We start from the raw sequence: 19800 nt of genomic DNA, 5'->3' as shown, positions 1-19800 counted from the left end.
GTAACTCATTTGTGCATTCATTCTGTTAAATTCATTTCTGCGCAAGTTACCCCAAACCAGGGTTAAATATCAAACAGAATACTCTTTAAGTGCTCGCCATTTTTTAAAAAACAAAAATAGGAAACAAAATTCCCTTCATTTTCCCAGTTTGTAAAGAAAAAATCTAAATTATCTGTTATTTTAGGTGGTTTTTAAATTTCCTGTATTTACCAGGTTCTCCCTGTGGAGTGGCGACCCTGCAAACAGTACCATCTTTATGCTTAGGCACACCCGGGCAGTGCCCGGGAGCCCTTGAGACATTTTATAAATTGTATTAAAAATAGCTAAGGATAAACAACATAGCCATATATATTTTTTTTAAATATATTCTATTTTATAAAATGTGCATTTTTTTTCTACAAATATTGATTGATTATCATGCAAACACCAATAATTTTTAATAGTTTATCACCACGAAAACTGAAAAAGGCAACCAAAATCTATTTCTCTACGTTCTAATGAAAATTTAAGGTGCTTTGGCATTGAAAGATGTTCTAATAACTGTTTAGTTTGACAAAATAATTTATTCCTTATAATGACAGAATCAGGTGTAGCTGGAATTTGTATAATATAATTGACTAAGTGAAGATTGTGATGAAAACAGAATGAAAATGACTTGAAGGTAAAAACTGGATCATAATTATAATAAAACTGTTTATAGTAGTATTTGTAGAGCTCTAGATACAAATTATAATTTTATCCATAAGACTTTCTAAGTTAAATAATAAATTTTTATATAATAAGGACAGATCAATAATACATTATATAATAATATTAATAAGGACAGGAAGATAAATCCCCCTTGAAGAAAATTCCCTAATAAAATGCCAAATTAAAAAGAGATAGACAGTTTGGAGCATGGGAAGAAATCCAAGATTGGTGATTTATTGAAAAATAACAGCCAAAAAATAAAGCCAACCCCTTATAATCAATATTAGATTGTTTTCGATTAGTAACAGTGAATTAATGAGTCTTACATTAGTATTGAAATAAAAAATGTTAAATGTTACATTGATCGATAAGTGAAGAATAAAAGATTTTATATTATCTTTGTATAAAATGCAATTAAAATTAAATAATTGAATTTAATTAAAATTTGGTTAAGAATGATTAAAAAAAAATAAGTTTAAGAAATTAAATGTATGTGATGCCTATTGTGGCATCACATACATTTTGAATTTCTTTTTAATTTGTTATACTTTCATGTTTATTAAACTTAATTATTTAAATCAACTTCCATGGTTTAGAAAATTATTTTATAATTTGAGGATTACAACTGATTAGCATCTCAATTTTTAAAAAAAATAAGTTTAAAAATGCTTTAAGTTTTTGAGGTAATCATAATGTTTTTAAATTTGCTAAAATTATTGAATCATCTTTTAAAAATGATTTATTTTATATGAAGTTTTTCAGTTCGGTTTTAAACATTATGGTATATTATAGGGATCTAAAACTTTTTTGTGCCTGGGGGCCCTGCATGCTATTAAGGCGGCGCTCCGCCCCCAACTTTGCATCATCTAGTGCAGCAAATTTACTTTCTTAACAATACAGATTAGAAGATTAACTAAAGAAGTAAAAGTAGTCTACATTGATTTGTTTATTTAAAAAAAATGCAAAATGTGGATCAGTTCTAATTTAGTAAATGAATTTACCTAACTTTATCCAGCTTGTCAGGGATGACATCTTCAATATCTCTAATGGGTGCAGGGGGAGTGGGGACAGGTCCATTCGTAAGAGTAGCCTCTTCCGCTGCTTGGCGTAAGGCACGTTGGTACTCTTTAGGGAATACCTAAAATGTACAACACATTATTTACCACAAAAACCAGTCTATGGATAAAATAAACAGTTGTGTAAAATTTATCTTTGCACTACACAGCAAATAATCCAGTAGATTTTGCTTAACAAAAATGTTATGCATAATATTGCATATGCAAGGAATTTCAGAGATTCATGAATTATGAGAAATAAATATGGATTATAAGAAGAATACACAAAAACCAATCTGGTACTAATAACGACAAATATGAATTATTTGCAAGATTTTTTTTTCTTTTTGCAATTTTTTTTCTTTTTGCAATTTTATTTCATCCCCAGTATTGAACTGCTGATTCATTTCAGTAATCAACGTTCAACTCTATAGCCTTGTAGTTTTAATCTCCACTCAGAAGACAAGGAAGCTTCTGAATAAAGCATTGGGTAGTCCAAGCATCATGAAAGAGTAACAGTAAGGAATTAAACATAACTACAAATCAGTTTTTTTTTGAACTAGGAAATGAATTAAATATTTTATACATTAATGGTATGCTCTTTATACTTTTACAGCAGCAATTCAATTAAGTTATCTGACAGAATTGTTTTTGACTAGAGATTTACAGAGATGCCAACTAGCTCTGGACAGCGAATAAATATTTTCGAGTGACAGTTTTTTACTTTATGATTCATGGTTTAATAATTCTATTTATTAGGTTTTAATCCATCAATATTTCTAAATAATTCGAAAGCTTATATAATTCGCTACTTCTTATATTGTAGTCATGTTAATAATTTTAAAAAGTAAACATATTTAGCCAAATATCTGCAAATTTTAGTTTATAGTTATTTACTGTTTGTTTTTTTAAAATTATTTTGTCGTGTCCAGAGCAGTTGGATTTAACTAGTAGAAATTAATGCTTGAAAAGTTAATGAAGTTCAATTTTTTATTTATTCTATGGTAGTGTTGTGAGATTTACCTTGACAAATAATTTAGCAGAAGTAGGCCAATTGGACAATAATCTTTGTGCGACAGCAGATCCAGTTTTCTCATAAAACTCTTTCAGTACATTTTCAACGAAATTTAGATCTTCTGACTGCTGAAGAGGTAGAAGATCAACCATCATCAAGTTGCTTCGAGACTCCAGGGTACGTTTTCTACAATGAAATTATGAATTAACTTAAAAATATGAACTCATTGAAAAAAATGTAGCAATCAAAATACAGGAAAGAGCAGTTATATCCTAAGAAGGTATATCTGCAAAAGTTACGTCAAAAAAGTGGAAGTTAGAACAAAGTTGATCAAAAATTATTTTTAACTTTCATCAATACTGTAAGCATATACAGAATTTTTCATTTTAAAGCTTTCTGTAACTGCAAATTACTTAACATTTTATTTGGTACTTAAACGCATAGTTGATCTGCCCTCACGAACTTTCGACTCTACATTGATACTTCCAATAAATAGAGTGGCTATCTACAATATCATACAAAACAAATCAGTTCCTTTAACTGAAAGTAACTCAGTAGTCTATGGACAAATTTTAATAATTGAACTTTGTTAATTAAGACTAAAAGGTACAAAATTAAAAAAAATTATGACTATTTATTCTATGAATAAATTTTAAAAATCAGAAATAAAACTTTAAAAGACTTTGATAAGCATTCCATTGTTCTATATTTGCGTTAATGTTTTGGTTATTTTCAACTAAGAAAAGAGCTAATGAAAAAACAGCAATGAATAACTGCTACAAATGCAGAATAGTATTATTCATTACAAATCACTACCAGTCAACAGTGGTATTATTCATTATCATCCGATGGCATCATTCACTATCATTCAGCATAATTCACTACCATTCAGCAGTATTATTTACTATCATTCACAGGGTGCGCAGCCAAATTTCTGAACTAAAAATAAGCACCTTTTAAGTATTTTTTAAGCTCTCAAAAATATTTTTCAGCAATATATATATTAACAAAATGCAAAATAATTTTTAAAGACTTCACATGATCATGATAAAATAACTAGTTTCTGACAAACTCTTCTCTTGATTATATTAGTCATAAAATGATCAAGAGATTTTCTGGTTCGATAGCAGAGGGTGGAAAATGAAGCCAGAAATTGAGAATATCTTGCAAAATTCAGCAGAGATGCATGCACATGAGAGTGCAATAATCTCACCGAACCCAGCTCATAATACGTGACGAAAATCGGCGTGGTAAAGAGAAGAAAAAAAATCTCATTTTTGAAAATGGAAAATTAAGCACTTTTTAAAAACAACGAATGAAAAAAAGCACCTTAAAGGGCTTTTAAAAATCAAAAATAAGCACCTTTAAGCACTTTTTAAATATGCTAAGCACCATGCATTCAGTTATTATTAGACATTATTATATGTCATTTTGCATAACAAAAGGAGCTTTTGGAAAACAGTCTTATGAAATAGAGAAATTACTTTTATGGAAACGAGAGAATAAATTTCACTCCACTTTCAAGTACATTTATATAAAGAAGTGCAAACACTGAAATCAAAATATTAACTTACTCATCCAGCACATAGGCAATACCTCCAGACATGCCGGCAGCAAAGTTTCGGCCAGTTGGTCCAAGAATTAGGCAATACCCTCCAGTCATGTACTCGCACCCGTGATCACCAACACCCTGCAAAAAAAAAAAAAAAAAAAAACTCTTAAAGAAATTCACATTTTTTCAGGAATGAAACAATTCATCTGGATAAAACTATTGAAAGAGTTCATGTTCGTTGCACATTCTTTTAGTGCCTGCTAGAGGCAAAATTTCATTTTGTGCTTCTATTTGTTAGGCATCCCAAGAGTGAAAGCTATGACCACACGAGTCACATTGCATATCTTATTGTGTCCTCATTATGCAAGACAAAAACTTACACTTGCTTGGTTGCTCGTAAGGAGTCAAAAACATTGGATTCAGAAAAAAAAACTTCTACCTTTCATTAACATTTTTTTTGCAAAAGGTAAACTTGTCATATACTGTTGAATAATCTAGAAATTACTTTTTCTTACAGCAATACATTGTGCGCTTCTTTAATCGATGTTTTTTTAAAAAAATATGAGCATTAGTGGTGATCAGAAATGAATATTTAAGTGAAAAAAGTTTTTCAATATTTGGCCAATCAGTATAAACAATTAAGAAATTGACATAAGAAACCAGTTTTTTAATAATAGAATAAATTTTAGAATAATTTTTCAGAATAAATTTCAAAAGGTAATTTCCAAAAATGTCAAATGCATTCAAATTCCAATAGACAAATAAGCTTCTTGTTCAGTAACATTAATGTTTCTAAAAAGGGAACACTAAAATGTTACTATACTTCGTATCACCTTAAGTTGGCATTACAGGGGAAAGGAAATGTGATACTTTTGAAAAGTAGTTACTCACTAATTCGGAATTAATTACAGTTTAAATGTGAGTACAAATATAAATAAATGTTGTATATTAAGAAAAGTTTATTTTGAAACATGTATTAGAAGTTTTATCATGTTTAAATGTATTTAACTTATAAATACTTTCTCAGTAAATCGAATGTACAAAGGCTTTCAAGTTTGGCGATGAATTAGTTTCAGAGGACACGAGCACACACAAGTTGGCGTGTTGGCTATGTTTTTGCATTGGTCAATCAGCTTGCATCACTTAATTGTTTTCTTTTGTTTCATTTAGTTAAAAACATTAATAAGAATATCTGCTTTTTAAAAATCATAAGAAATCAGCTTTAGTATCTCAAAAAATCAATTATCACAATTGCTCAAAAAAAAAATCTTGTTACTTTCTGTATTTTGTTCAAAATTTTAGTAAGATTCTTGGTAAAAAAAAATCACCACTTGACTTTCTTTAACGCCATTATTGACCACTTTCTCTCCTTTTTTGCTACCTTATGAGTAACCCAGTTTCCATGACAATGGCTGCAATCGGGTCTACCTGCCTTTCTATGTAGCGCCAACTTGAGGTGAAACGGAGTATAACATATTAGTGTTCCTAAAAAGGGATTTTTAGGAACCCAATTTAGAAGAAGCCTGAAGAGTACCTCAACGACAGCTGTAGCACCAGAATTTCTCACACAGAAACGTTCGGCAGCGATGCCTCTGAAGAAGGCTTTTCCAGATGTTGCACCATACAGACAGACATTGCCTACAATGATGTTCTCTTCTGACTTGAAATCTTGGGGGAGGTGCCGGGGTGGATAAACTATGACTGTTCCACCTGACAGACCCTGAAGAAAAAAAAAACACACACACACTCAGAATGGAAGAAAAAGATCTTGGGTAAGAAATCAAAAAATATCTTCTAATGTACCTTTCCCACGTAATCATTTGCGTCACCTTCCAGTTCAACGCAGATTCCGGGAGCTAAAAATGCGCAAAAACTTTGGCCAGCAGAACCTTCTAATTTAATCTTAATGCTATTTTCTGGTAGGCCTTGCGATCCATATTTTCTGTAAAGAACACAAAGGATTTTGAGAGTCAGACTAAATGTTTAGCAATGTCTTCATTACAACAAATAGAATACAGCTTGAGCAAGAATTTTTAATTACTGTTATTGTTTAACCCTAAACCATGACCACTGTGGCAGAATTTTTTCGAGCTACCTGCGACAAAACTATCACTATTCTGCAATAACAAACATATGTTCAATATAACTCAAATGCATATATAACTGAAATGCACAATTCAAATTTTCCATATTGTTTATAACAAGTATAAATCATCTATTATAACAAGTATAAATCAGTTTCAGCCCGATAAAAACAAAGCTGTATAGTATCACCAGATAATTAAGATTTTACATAGTGCCCAGTGACTGTATATGAGCAGTTAATAAATATCTAAAACATCCTGCAAGAGTCTGAGTTGAACTCCCTAACCTTTCAAGGAAAATAAGAACAGTTAAATAAAAAGGCAAAAAAAAAGTAAGAGTGCTCACTTTGCAATGTGATAGCTAAGAGTAGCTCCAAAAGTTCTATCAACATTGGTGATGTCCATATGAATCGTAACATCTTTCTTGCGTTTTTCTAAGACATCTGCTGCCTGTTTTATTAGTAAATTGTCCTAGAAAAAAAACATCAAATCAATGTTCTGAAGGTGTATATGCAAAGAATACAAATACAAAAAGGAAGGAAAAAAACACTAATTTATAGAAATTTTTTAAATATAATAGTAATTTTGCTTATTATTTAAACTGCAGAACTTTTGAATAAAATTTATGTGAGCTTTATTCCAGCAATAAATTCTAGCTCCAAAAAAATAACAATTGGGGCTTTATAAAAAAATCATGCAATCACGAATTTTGGCTATTTAACTATGTAATTCTTACTATTCTATTTTCTAATAGGAAATCTTGTTTCAAGGATCCTCCAACGATGTTTGTCCCAGGCCGGAATGATAATGCATCCATCAGAATAGCAGAGTAATCTAACATCTGGGCTTTTGGATTGCTTTTGTTATTGAAAACTTTCAACAAATCTGTTCGTCCAATCAAATCTTGGAATTTCTTGATACCAAGTGAAGCCATTATTGATCTCACCTAATGTAAAAAAATAAATAACTATATAAGCATAGTTATAAAAACGATTGATGGTGTTTTAACCTTCTACGCTTTTGGGGAAAATTTCTTCCAGTGGCTAACATTTCAAAGTATAGTCATTTGTTCAGTAAAGTTATTTTTCTCACCACTAGATATTAATGATACAACACACAACTAAAGTTCACAAAAAAAATTTCAATAATAAAGATTAAAAATTCTAAGAGCTTTAGTTTTTAATTGTCTATCACCTTATAAAATATCTTGCAAAAAACGTAGTAGTTGGCAGCCCTATTTGCACTTCGGAAAAGGAAAGAAAAAAAAAATCAGTTTTGGAATTATTATATACAGTCTTTACACAGGCAATTTGCAATGACAATACCTAATCCAAAAGGATTGAAGGAGGCAATGGCCCCAGGCATTAAAGGAATAATAAATAATTGAATAAATTACATAGCATATATGGGTGATTGTGAAGGGATTTAGATAATCGGCTATGTCAACCGTCATCTATCAAAAGGTACCTCAAGGTGAATTCAAGTTAACATGTCTTATATACTAGAGAATTGGTATTTAATATTCATAGTGGTAGTTATGCCCCATTTGTAATTTGAAAAAAAAAAATTTTTTTGTGAGAAACACCAGAATGTTCACCCCCTTCACTTTTAATCGACACTTCGATTTTAATCCCACCTTATTTTGTCCTTAAATCATTGGTAAGAGTTTGAAATTTTTTTAACTTGTTTATTAATTTGTTTATTATAATAAATATAATTTTATTTAATTTTTTTACAAGAACATTAAAAATATGTATTGAAAGCTGTAATTACTGAACATCCTGCACATATTGTTTTAGTGTGAAATCAAATTTCAAGAGTGCTACATTAAAGACTAACATTTTATTATAATGTAACTTTTGTTGGGTTATTTTGTAAGGGCACATTTTGTATTGGTTCACAAGGCTTGCAGAGCATACCTCATTCTTGTAGTAGCATTGGCTCTAAGCACTAGGCAGGTTCCCATAAAAATATGGAAGCTAAGAATGAACTAGTCACAACACTTTTATCACCTTGGTATCAGAAACAAAACATAATTAGGCACAAAAACTGAATTACAGAGATGAAGTCATTTTATCATTTAATATAATCTTGATGCTGATTCATAATTACCCTAACAACAATTATACCTTGGCCCCAGTTGGGCTCAATATGGGACCTATAAGAACATGCACCGAGGGACCAATAGTGGGATGCCTAGATTTTTTAATATTGGTCTTATGCAGTGTCAATATTGGCCTATATAGGGCTCATATTGGATGAATAATGATTATAAAATACCAGTTGAATCTGACAATTTTATATTGGGTCGATATTGGTTGAAAAGCGGCAGTAAAGTATCGGGTAAATCGGATAATTCTATATAGGGCTCATATCGAAAAAATATCGGCCATTTGAATCATTATGGAGACAACCAGGGGTCTGTCCAGACATTTTGTAAAAGGTTCGTTTTTGTAAAATTGTGAAAAAATTACTCGTAATTTGGGAATATAAACGTTAAGTCACATTCTTTCAACCAGGGTCCCACTTTTGTGAATTTGAGCAAATAGGGTCCTGTTATTGCAAAAAAACTTTTTCAAGGAGTTTTTAAATTGTAAAGACATACGAGATTATGCTCCACACTGCAAAATTATAATTCAAAAAATTAAATTTTAAAAAATAAACAGCAATTGCTGCTACTAAATTAGAGATGCAACATACAAATATTTGGTATTTAGCCTATACTGCTGAACGCAGGATATTCATTTCGGATGAATAAAGGAAGAGGCGTCTGCAGAAGACAAAACGTTCATTTACATCTGTCTTTCTTTCCCCCACTTCATGGGAAGGGTTTATTTGATTACCAAAACAATAATGAAGATAAACAAATTTGTGATGGGTTCGATTAAAAGAAATTATTTTGTGAAGGATCCGTCTTTATGAAGAGATATTTTGTGAAGGGTCTGTTAACGAACCCAAATTTCATCTAAACAGACCCCTGTTAAGTTATGAAAGAAACAGATTTTTCACATAACATGGTTAAATTAGACTTTGACAAAATCAGAATAATCCTTACACTTTCAGCTAACATGAAGAGGTAATTCACGACGTGTTCGGGTTTCCCTTCAAACTTTTTTCTCAATTCAGGATCCTGTAAAGAAAGCAAAAGAAACTGACAAAATGTCATACATTTCAAGAATAACTTATAAAAGAAAACTACCAGAGTTATAATTGAACTCTGGAGCTGGGACGCTACAGCCACTTTCCCCAAACACACTCTCTCTGCCACAAAGCTAAATAAAAAAAAGAAAGAAAAAAAAGAAAGAAAAGTAATTGAAGACCGAGGCAGCAGCAACCACATCCTTGAGCCGCTCTTCATAGAGAGATGATGATTCCTCACCTGTGTCGCTATGCCGACGGGGCAAGTGTTGAGATGGCACTTCCTCATCATTGTGCAGCCGAGGACGATCAAAGGCGCTGTGGAAAAGCCAAATTCATCGGCTCCCAGAATGGCAGCAACCACCACGTCGAATCCTGCGCAGGAAGAGAAGAAAATGGGAAAAAGAAAATCACTTCTCAAGGTTGATGGACAGCTTCAGGCAGAAGATGAGAACAATTTTTTTTTTATAGAGAATCCGTCCATTATACATACTTACAAAGAATCACAGCAGCTTCTTTTTGTCGTAAACTGCATATCACGCTAGCTTTTAACTAGAATTTTAAAACGTTACATGTAATATTTTAGAAAGTTCTTAACATGAAGCAGAAAGCCACGTTTAAAAAAAATAAATTAGAAAACTCGTTTATGTTAACCTACAGGCACGATGGAATGTTAACATTCAGTCTCACTACCAAGATCTATTCATTGGACATTTTCATTACTTATTAGGTCTTAGTTAAGATCTACTTTACTATCAGACTATTAACTGCCCAATTTAACTTCCATTGAAATTTGAATTGTGGGATCTGACCTAGTCCCAGTATGCTTACAGAGTAGTCTAAGGTATAAATCTAAGAATAATCATCTAAATAGATATCAGCATCATAAAGTATTTTATTTATTGAAAATGCTACAAGTAGGTTATATTTTTTGTTTTATAATTATATACTGTCATTGAACAGCCAAAACCAATTTTTGGGTTTACGACTACTAATGTCCAACTCTTTAGCCTTTCAATTTTGAATCCAATCCAGAAGACAAGGGAACTCCAGGATTGGAAGAAATTTGCCTTTGTTGACTTTTTTGATTGGACTAACCCGCATTTGCATTAATTGGAGGAAAACCAGGAAACCTCCCACGGTCTGCTTGACGGCAAGGGGACTCTAACCCATGATCCGTCTATCTGTACTTAAAGTTTAAAAAAATTATGCTCTAAAATATTGTAAAGTTCTATTACAAAAGACAGTTGTAGGCCAAGACCAATAAAAAGGTAATTTCTGCTGACAAGGACAAGAATAGTACTGAGCCTCAGCAATGAATAAGAAAACTTCCTCTTGCTGCCAAATTGACATGAAGTTCTTAAAAAATAAAACCCATAGTAATAAATATAATTGAAAGTGAAAGCATGAGGCTTTCCGTGAAATGATTCGTATGATGGAAAAGATATACGCACCAGTTCGAATTTGTCCATCGGCTTGTAGAACAATTCTTGAACGCAGGTCATTTTGGACAAGGGTTTGATGTGTTTCTGCAATGCCCAGTTCCCAGGGTAGACCTGCCCCTTTGATTCCTGTCCAGCTACTGGCACCAGTTCCTCCATCATGGCCAGATATGGTAATATGTTCAGCTTTTCCCTGAAAACAAAACATAGATTCATAGAGGAAATAAGACTTTTTTCCAGATGTAATAAATTTGTGGCGTAATCAACATACTAGGTTCAAGTGGCAAAGTTACTAACCTAGCGAATCCTCTTCCTGAAATATAACGAACTGAATTTCAATTTAATTAAATGTATACATACCCTCGTAAAATTTTGTTCTTTAGCTTTTGCGCTTTGCTTTACGTCTGTTTTGTTCTACGTGTTTGATTATAATCCTGGATGCTTTTAATTTAGTTGTTAAAATGTTATTAAGGTTTTGTTTAAATTTAGTATTTTTTTCTTTATTATCTTTGACAATTTAATACAAGCAACCAATCTCGCCAATAATTGTTTTCCGGAATTCTGTATTTTTAGTTTTTGTTTCAATAGCTAATGATACTTATAATGATACAATTCAGATCTGAAATTTAGCCAGTATGTCTACAAGTTTTTAAAATAGAAATATTTATCAAATTTTTTTTTTTTTTTAAATGTACAATCTCTAAAGTTCAGCTCTCAAATACATAAAATTTTGTACGCAATGCGTAAAAAAAAAGAAACACCTCTAAATAAAATTGGTCTAGTGATCAGATAAATTTTTAGATGCTATGGTTTTTTAGTTTTAATTTTCTTGGTTTAACAGACCTTCTCAACCTTACAAAAGCCTACTACAGAAAAATTGAATGAAGTTTCAACTAAAAAAAAAATACTTATTGAATAACAAAAAACTGGTTTCATTCTTCAGGATCGAAACCGTACGAATACACCATCTGGTGAGAAAACCGGTTCCATGCCATCAACCCTTACCCTCTCCTCCTCTTTCCGGTTATATGGGAATGTACTATGATATTTTACCCTTCTTAACATTTTTCATATTTAATTGTTAAAAATATTTTTTTTAATTTCAATGGTGCTTTCTTTTAAAACTATGTTTAATGTAGCTTGCAGTTCCATATAATTTCCTAACTTTATAGTTTAAATCTATTTAAAAATCAAGACAGAAACTTCCTTCTCCTATGACTCTCCACACGCTAATGGTGAGAGCATGCGAAGTGTTGCCATAGGTAGAGAGTTCTGCTCTACGCCACCTGTAGTTGATTTCGATTGCCAATAGGGAAATAATCAGCTTAAAGTTCAGAAGGGAAAAAAATGGAAGCCCATGATTGGATATTTAAAATAAAATAACATACTGTTAGCCATTGAATAGTCAAACTTAAATTCCTCTTAACAGTTTTTGCTGTATTTCTAAAAATAAAAAACTCAGGAATATTTTACACAAATCCAACTACTTAAAAATAAATTCTTTAAAAAAAATATGAACATTAAAATGCATAATAGAATAATTAGTTTACGCTTTTTTATTATGAAAGCATCAAATTTCCAGAAGTTATCAGCGGCATCAAAATAAGAAATGTATGTGATCTACTTGCAAAGTTTCTTAAATTTTTAAATTGATAGTTTGACAAATAAATAAAAATTAGTTGATTATTTCATTAATTATTTATTACTTATTGATTAAAAAACAGATTAGAAATTTCGTAACAAAATAAGCATATTTGTATTCAGGAAATTAAAAAAAAAAAATACATAATATTTATAAAGTAAGACAGATTTTAAACTGATAACATTAGACAAAAAATTTATATATTTTTTTTAAATTTATCTATCTAAGGTACAATTTCGTGTTAAGTAGAATTATTCATTTAAATTCACAAGCAAGCAACAAGACAAGTAAAAAAATCTATTTTAAAGAGGAATATTTTTAGAAGAATTTTTACTGAACTACGAAATCATGATTAGATAAACATGTCAGCCAAGGTTTATGCTTTTAAGAGCAATATCCAGTTTTAAAGCATGTCTAAAATGTTTCAGTTTTATTACTCTTTTTTGTCATGTTCCAGACCTATTTAAACTAAAAGTCTTATAATATTAAATTCAATTTAGCACAAATGTAATCAGATACTTGCAAGAAAAGTCACGTGCGACGTTGCTTGCAGGTATGCAATTAAATCTGATCTGAAAATAGATTCAGAATAATAAATCTAAGCTTCAAAGCTGTTGCAAAGTTGAAATGCTATTAACAACCTCAGGACTAAATACAACCATGCGAATAGTTACCTAATTGTACAAAATCCTAAAGCCTATAGAATAGGTGATCGCAACGCTTGAATAGGCCATCTGGGGAGAAACCCGGTTTCATGCTTTTGGAACTTTCCCCCCTCTCCTTTTCAGTTGTATATAGGAATGCACTACAATACTTTTCCTCTCCTTAATATTTATCGGATTTAAATGTTAAAAATATTTTTTTAAGATTTCCATGACGCTATCTTTTAGAACCATGTTTAACATAGTTTTCAGTTCATTTAGTTTTCTTACTAAAATTTTTTTAACCTATATGAAAAATCAAGACAGAAACTAACATACTTCCTTCTTCTATGACTCTCCACATGCTAATGGTGAAAGCATGAGAAGTGTTGCCATAGGTAGAGAGCTCTGCTCTACGCCAACTCTAGCCAATTTCGATCAATAATTCAAAATTATTAAAGTTATAAAGTTAGAAATTGTGGAAAATAAAAAGAAATATATAAATTTTTGCTCATATAAAAATAAATTCTTATCTCACCTTGGCAACACCAGAAGCAACAACACCAACTCCAACTTCAGACACCAGTTTAACGGATATTCTGGCTGATGGATTAGCACACTTCAAGTCGTATATAAGCTTATTGAAATGAAAAACATATTCAGTTAACCACAATACCACACTTTACTAAAGGTCAGTTTCAGAGAGCAAAACTTAGAGTAATAATTGCTTTTTTAGTAATTTTCCATACTGCATAATTTTTAAATATATATATACGCTTCTATTAAACTTATGTTTAACCAAAATCAATAACAGTCTTTGCCATTTTTTGCTTTTATCCGAAATCTACTTTAAATAAGACAGCAGTCAACAATAGAAAAATAGTTTAAACATTTTATCTATTTTAACATTTCCTTAACACTAAGCATAGCAACACTTTACCTTACAATACAACATACAATAACCGGTCTTTTAACCAGTTATGTTATGCTTAGTGTTAATAAAAAAATGACAAAAGACTTCAAACTTATCCAACTTTGATATGAACTAACTGAAAAACTAATAGCCGAATTCAATAACATTCTGGTATGTGAATGTTTTTTAAACATTTATCCAGAATAGTGCAAAATTTCATGTTTTTTCACGTAATAGTTTTTGAAATATGACAGTGAATGCACCACTGAAACACTAGGACAGCAGCAGAAATTTTATAATACAAAAAAAAAAATGAAAAAATGCAATAAACCTGCATATTAGTTTATTATATATAGTTTTTATAAATAGTTTTTACTATTTAGAATTTTCGCATTTTATGTACCGTATATTCCGGCGCATAACGCGCACCAATAATTTCTAATAACTTTTTTTAAGTTCTAAGATTTACTCTTACGATTAACGCGCACGAAAATTTGGATTGTACATGTGTTTCGTCTAGTATCAATAGATAACCAGAAAGCCTTTTAGTGTGGAACATGTTTAGGTCCCACCTTACAGATAATACAAAAAAATTGTTGAAAGAATGTAACACCGATATGGCAGTTATTCCGGGCGAAATGACACTATTAGTTCAGCCATTGGACGTATGCTTAAACAAACCATTTAAAGCCAATTTAAAAAAACAGTGGAACACTTGGATGTTGGAGGGCAAGAAAACCTTTACGAAAGGAGGACATATGCGTCATGCACGTTTGGAAAGAGTGTGCGAATGGATATTAAAAGCATGGGATGAAATTAAGCCTGAGATGGTTACAAAATCATTCACAAAATGCAGTATTTCAAATAATCTGGCCGGATCAGAAGATGGCTGTTTATTTATGGATGAGGGTAACACAGATGAAGACGAAACAGATTGTGATGACATGCCTGAAGAAATAACGGAAGATGAATATAATGAACTATTTACGTAATAACGAAAATCAATAAAGTATATAGGTAAAGGTATGTTATTTCTTCAAAATAAAAGTCTTTTTCTATAGTATTTAAATTTTTTTAATCTATAATTTTTTATATTCGGCGTATACCGCACACCCGTAAATTCCAATGTTATTTTTTGTATTAAAAGTGCGCGTTATATGCCGGAATATACGGTACTAAAATATTTCACAAAAAAAAAAAGTATTCATTTCTATATTATACTATATTGGAATCATCAAAAGAAGGAACTTTAATTATTCTTTCAGTAAATAATGGGCCAAACTACTGAAATTTTATCTTAAATAGTTGATGACAAAATAGTTCAAGTAATTTCAATTCTGTTCAAGATCTGGATTCATATATCACAGTTTATTATTATATTGGTATAGGCAAAATAAATCTTCCATTTGGTGTATATACATTAGGAAATAGATTAATTAAGCAATTTGCTTTCCTTGAATTTATGTAATTTTACAAGTCTATAAAATATTACTTTTGCATTTCTTTTGGAATTTTATTTTTCCATTCTATTTTTTACTATTTACAAATAGAAATCTGTTCAGCAACTGAGGCATGATTTGATTGCACATAACAAATTAATTTCTTTAATTGCTCTATTTATTTTTCCTTTTTTCACAAATTATAAAAATATGTAATTACAGTTTAATTTTTAATCTAAAATATATTATAAGGATGCCGGTTAAAGATTTTAATTTTATGTGTTTTTATTTTTTAATAATAATTTTATTTTCCCAATTCATGTGAGCACCCTGCAGTCTTTCTGATGATTTGGAGCCAGAAGGCCTTTCATCATGCTTGAAACTTACAGTAATGTCTTCAAGCATAAAAGTTTTTTTTTTCTTCCAAAAATGTGTTCACTGCAATGTTAAAAATAATTTATAGGTTTTCTGGTTACTTTTTGAACAATTAACCCAATGATCAAGCATACAGGAAATAAAACATACTGAGGTGGAGGGTGAAACTAGACTAGCATTTTATTTACAGACAAAGAGATAAATTTGTGACAACACTACTGCCATCTACATAAGCATATCTACTGCCATCTATGTACAAACATGTTAAACTAACACATTTTATACTTTTTATCTTTTGATAAATATATATAAATTCCTTACCTCTGCTAAATCTTCAATAGAGTAAATGTCATGATGAGGTGGAGGACTTATTAGACCAACTCCGGCTATGGAATGTCTAGTTTTAGCAATATCTTTAGAAACCTACGAGAGGAAAAACATGTAATTTTTTTTTTTCCATCTATGAATTTTTCTATGAACAGTTGACCGTGCTAGACTAAGCGCAGATGGTGCTAGGGATTAAAATTCGATGTAAAACTTCCGAGTTACTACTTCTGATTGATTTTTATGCCAAAGCTTGAAAAAACGCACCATCCAATATTGTTATAGCAGTGTAATATTATAGTAGCGTTCTCAATACAACACGTTCTTTGAATATAACTTTCAAGGAAACAAACAACAAATTAATTTAGAAGACTCTACAAGCTTGCTATGATGCTACCCAAGAATTAACCAACTGTGCTATTTTGCACAAATATAGCCAAATAAGGGATAACACTCAAAACATGGCTAACCATACACTTTATGTTGTGAAATTAATTTTGTTTATTTTGTTTTTGCACACAACCATATTAAACCTGCTCACACATCGCCTTGGATAAACCGGAAGTTTTCTAAATTTCTTCCAGTTTCAGGAAGCTTGTTATTGTTTACATTCAGCCAAACATTCATGCATTTATTTAAATAAAATTTTAAATATGATTTTATTCAGAAAAAAAAGACAGTTCCCTAAGCTTTCCGGTTTTTGGTTAAAAAGGCTAAAAATCTCTTATTGCTCACTTTTTCAAAAAAAAAAAGCATTTTCTTAAATAAAATTTACTGTTGTTCTCTCATTATAAAGCATGTTTTATGATCATAATGATCAGGGTGTTTCTGGGTCAGCAATCTAAATTAAAAAAATTTTCAAATACATTTTTTTCCAATTGACTATTAAATTAAATGCATAAGAAACAGTTTTCATGCATATGAAAATTTAGTTTTGGTCATTTTTTTTAAAAAAAAGAACTATTTTTAACACTTTGGAAACCTACAGTTGCCCGAACATAAACGGAGAGATAAACCAGAAGTTTTCTAAATTTCTTCTGGTTTTAGAAACCTTGTAAACATTCAGTCAACCGTACATGAAAGAATATTCAGAAAGTTATCTAATCCTCAACTATTAAAGGAATACTCAACATATGAGACAGGCAGGATTAACCAGAGGGATGCAGTGAGTGAAAACATGTTTAAATTCCTTAATACAGTTTGGTATAAATTATGTTGGCATATGTCATATGTTAATTATAGAACAGACAACTCAAAACAACCAAATGAGTTACACAAAAACAAAGAGGGGATTTGATTAAAAAGGCAATTTTAAATACATCAATCAAATAAAGGATTTTGCATACTAGCAAAAAACGTAAATCTGGGAGTATCTGCTTAATATCTGTTTCATTCATGCTCCTATTTAAACAAGTAATAACATAATTAATCTTAAAAAATGCATGCTAGTAAATATAACCATTATTTTATTTGCAGAACCACTTGTACGCTTTTTTTGTGTTTACCTACTTTGTGTTAGCCTGCATCACACTTACTGTCACAGTTAAGAAGCATAGATTGATACAGTTATTTACGAGGAAATTCCGCATTGAGTTTCGCACTTAGATGCAAGCTTATACTTCTTACACAACTTATTTTATTTTATAACCATCGTTGAACAACCAATTCAATTTTTGGGTTTATGACTACTAATGCTCAATTCCACAGCCTTGTAATTTTGAACCCAATCCGGAAGACAAGGGAACTCTTGATGAAGTATTGGGAGAAATTTGCCTTCGTGGAGGACTTTTTTGATGGAACTAACCCGTGTTTGTGTTACATGGAAAGGAAGACCTACAAGAACCTCTCATGGTAAGCCTGATGCCAAAGGGACTAGCTCATGCTTCGTCTACTACCGAGGATATTTCACACCAGAACTGTGGTCGGTGCGAGCCGGATGCGGATTCGCAATGACCAGACATCGCTATGATTCAAACTCTGTTAACCTCAATGGAAGGTGAATGCTCTATCCCAAGCCATTGCAGGTCACACACAACTTATTTATGCATAATTTATAATACTACCTATAAATATACATTATAAATAATCAAGATTTGAAATAGAAATACACGCTACTATAAGTATAAAAATTTTAATTTTTAAGTAACAAATTCAAATTTCCAAAATAAAAAAAGATTAATACTCAGATTAAACTATTAAAAAGATCTTTAGTCCATGATAAAAAAAAATGCATAAAGTACTGAAGCATCAAATTAGTACATTCAAGTCTCGCTAACTGTAAAGATCAAAGATTTTGAAATTTGAACCAAAAGAAATTTGTGTTCTAGAAGAAATTTTTCTTCTCTAGTTCCAAAAGACAATAAATTATTCTGGAAAAATTTATGCAGAATTGAATAAAACTTCAAAACTGAATTTTTTACGTTAAAAATGAGTTCACATACCTTATATCCTGGGAGTTCACCCCCTTCTCCTGGTTTTGCACCTTGAGCCATTTTGATTTGCAATTCATCAGCATTTGTTAGGTATTCAATAGTTACTCCAAAACGTCCAGATGCAACCTTAAAAACAGAAAATCAAACTATTTTTTGCACAGATACCTAATATAACTTTTCTGGCAACTAAGAACAATATTTCTGAAACAAGCTTTTTATGTCCTATGAAATGAACTTCAAAATTAATAATTTAAAATACATCAACTCTAATGGAAAAAAATTATAAATATTTAAAAACAAAACTAAAGTCTGTAAATACACAGTACTGTATCAAAACTACAATACAAATAAAATATGATCTATTAGAAAAATTATAGTTTTTCAAACAAAATATTATTTAGTAGTATTAGTAGTAGTCTATAAGAATGGATCTTTATCAGATTGTTCTAAGTAATTAACACAACTTAATAAAAGATTCATACTACTAATCACTAAATATAATTTGTTTAAAAAAGTAATAGTAAATAGCTCCCTAAAATATTTCCACATAAAATGCTTTAACTAAACATATGACGGGTGCTGCATTATATTTCTCGAATAAAGGGAATCCATCCTTAAAAAAAGCTGACACAATATTTAAAATAAATTCAAGCTTTAAAATTCATGTTTCTTAATATTAAATAACAAATTTAATGAAATAACGTCTTTTGGGAGAGAGAACATAAAGATGGTAAGAGCTGTAATGTGCCAAACAAAAATATTAGGTAACACAAAATCAAACTATATTATAAACTAAATAATTTTCCTACTTTTCTATAAACTAAATGTAAAAAGAGATAGGAAATAGGTAGTATCAGGGTTTAAAAACCTATAACTAACCAAAGAAGGTAAAAAAATTAATGCCTCGAGATTAGACACTTAATACTACCTCCAATCAGAAGGTGAAAATAGTTTTCTCGCGAAATGCGAAATGAAAAAGCGAAATGTGAAAGATTCCTTCGAAAATCTAATTAGCACTGCATTTTTGTCTGATATGTTTTCTCAAATGAATTTTCGAC

At 30.6% G+C, this 19800-nt stretch overlaps 1 protein-coding gene across 5 annotated transcripts in view; it reads right to left on the bottom strand.

Moving 5' to 3' along the window:
- Nucleotides 1-19800, bottom strand: part of LOC107440837 (uncharacterized) — a 116101-nt gene that overhangs the window by 19852 nt on the left and 76449 nt on the right. For all 5 annotated transcript variants that reach the window (XM_043050465.3, XM_016053892.5, XM_071182841.2 and 2 more), the window contains exons 22-34: nucleotides 18752-18868; nucleotides 16308-16409; nucleotides 13798-13896; nucleotides 10989-11169; nucleotides 9776-9909; nucleotides 9452-9526; nucleotides 7133-7342; nucleotides 6743-6867; nucleotides 6116-6254; nucleotides 5847-6032; nucleotides 4335-4450; nucleotides 2769-2946; nucleotides 1692-1828 (exon numbers count right to left, since the gene is read on the bottom strand). In XM_043050465.3, the coding sequence (XP_042906399.2) occupies nucleotides 1692-1828; nucleotides 2769-2946; nucleotides 4335-4450; nucleotides 5847-6032; nucleotides 6116-6254; nucleotides 6743-6867; nucleotides 7133-7342; nucleotides 9452-9526; nucleotides 9776-9909; nucleotides 10989-11169; nucleotides 13798-13896; nucleotides 16308-16409; nucleotides 18752-18868 (1799 nt within the window). The remainder of the gene's footprint in view (nucleotides 1-1691; nucleotides 1829-2768; nucleotides 2947-4334; nucleotides 4451-5846; nucleotides 6033-6115; nucleotides 6255-6742; nucleotides 6868-7132; nucleotides 7343-9451; nucleotides 9527-9775; nucleotides 9910-10988; nucleotides 11170-13797; nucleotides 13897-16307; nucleotides 16410-18751; nucleotides 18869-19800) is intronic.

The sequence above is a fragment of the Parasteatoda tepidariorum genome, chromosome 4, assembly GCF_982258835.1.
Source record: "Parasteatoda tepidariorum strain Cologne lab strain chromosome 4, Ptep-v5.0, whole genome shotgun sequence".
Lineage (NCBI taxonomy): Eukaryota > Metazoa > Arthropoda > Arachnida > Araneae > Theridiidae > Parasteatoda > Parasteatoda tepidariorum.
This window is presented reverse-complemented; position numbering and strand designations above follow the sequence as displayed.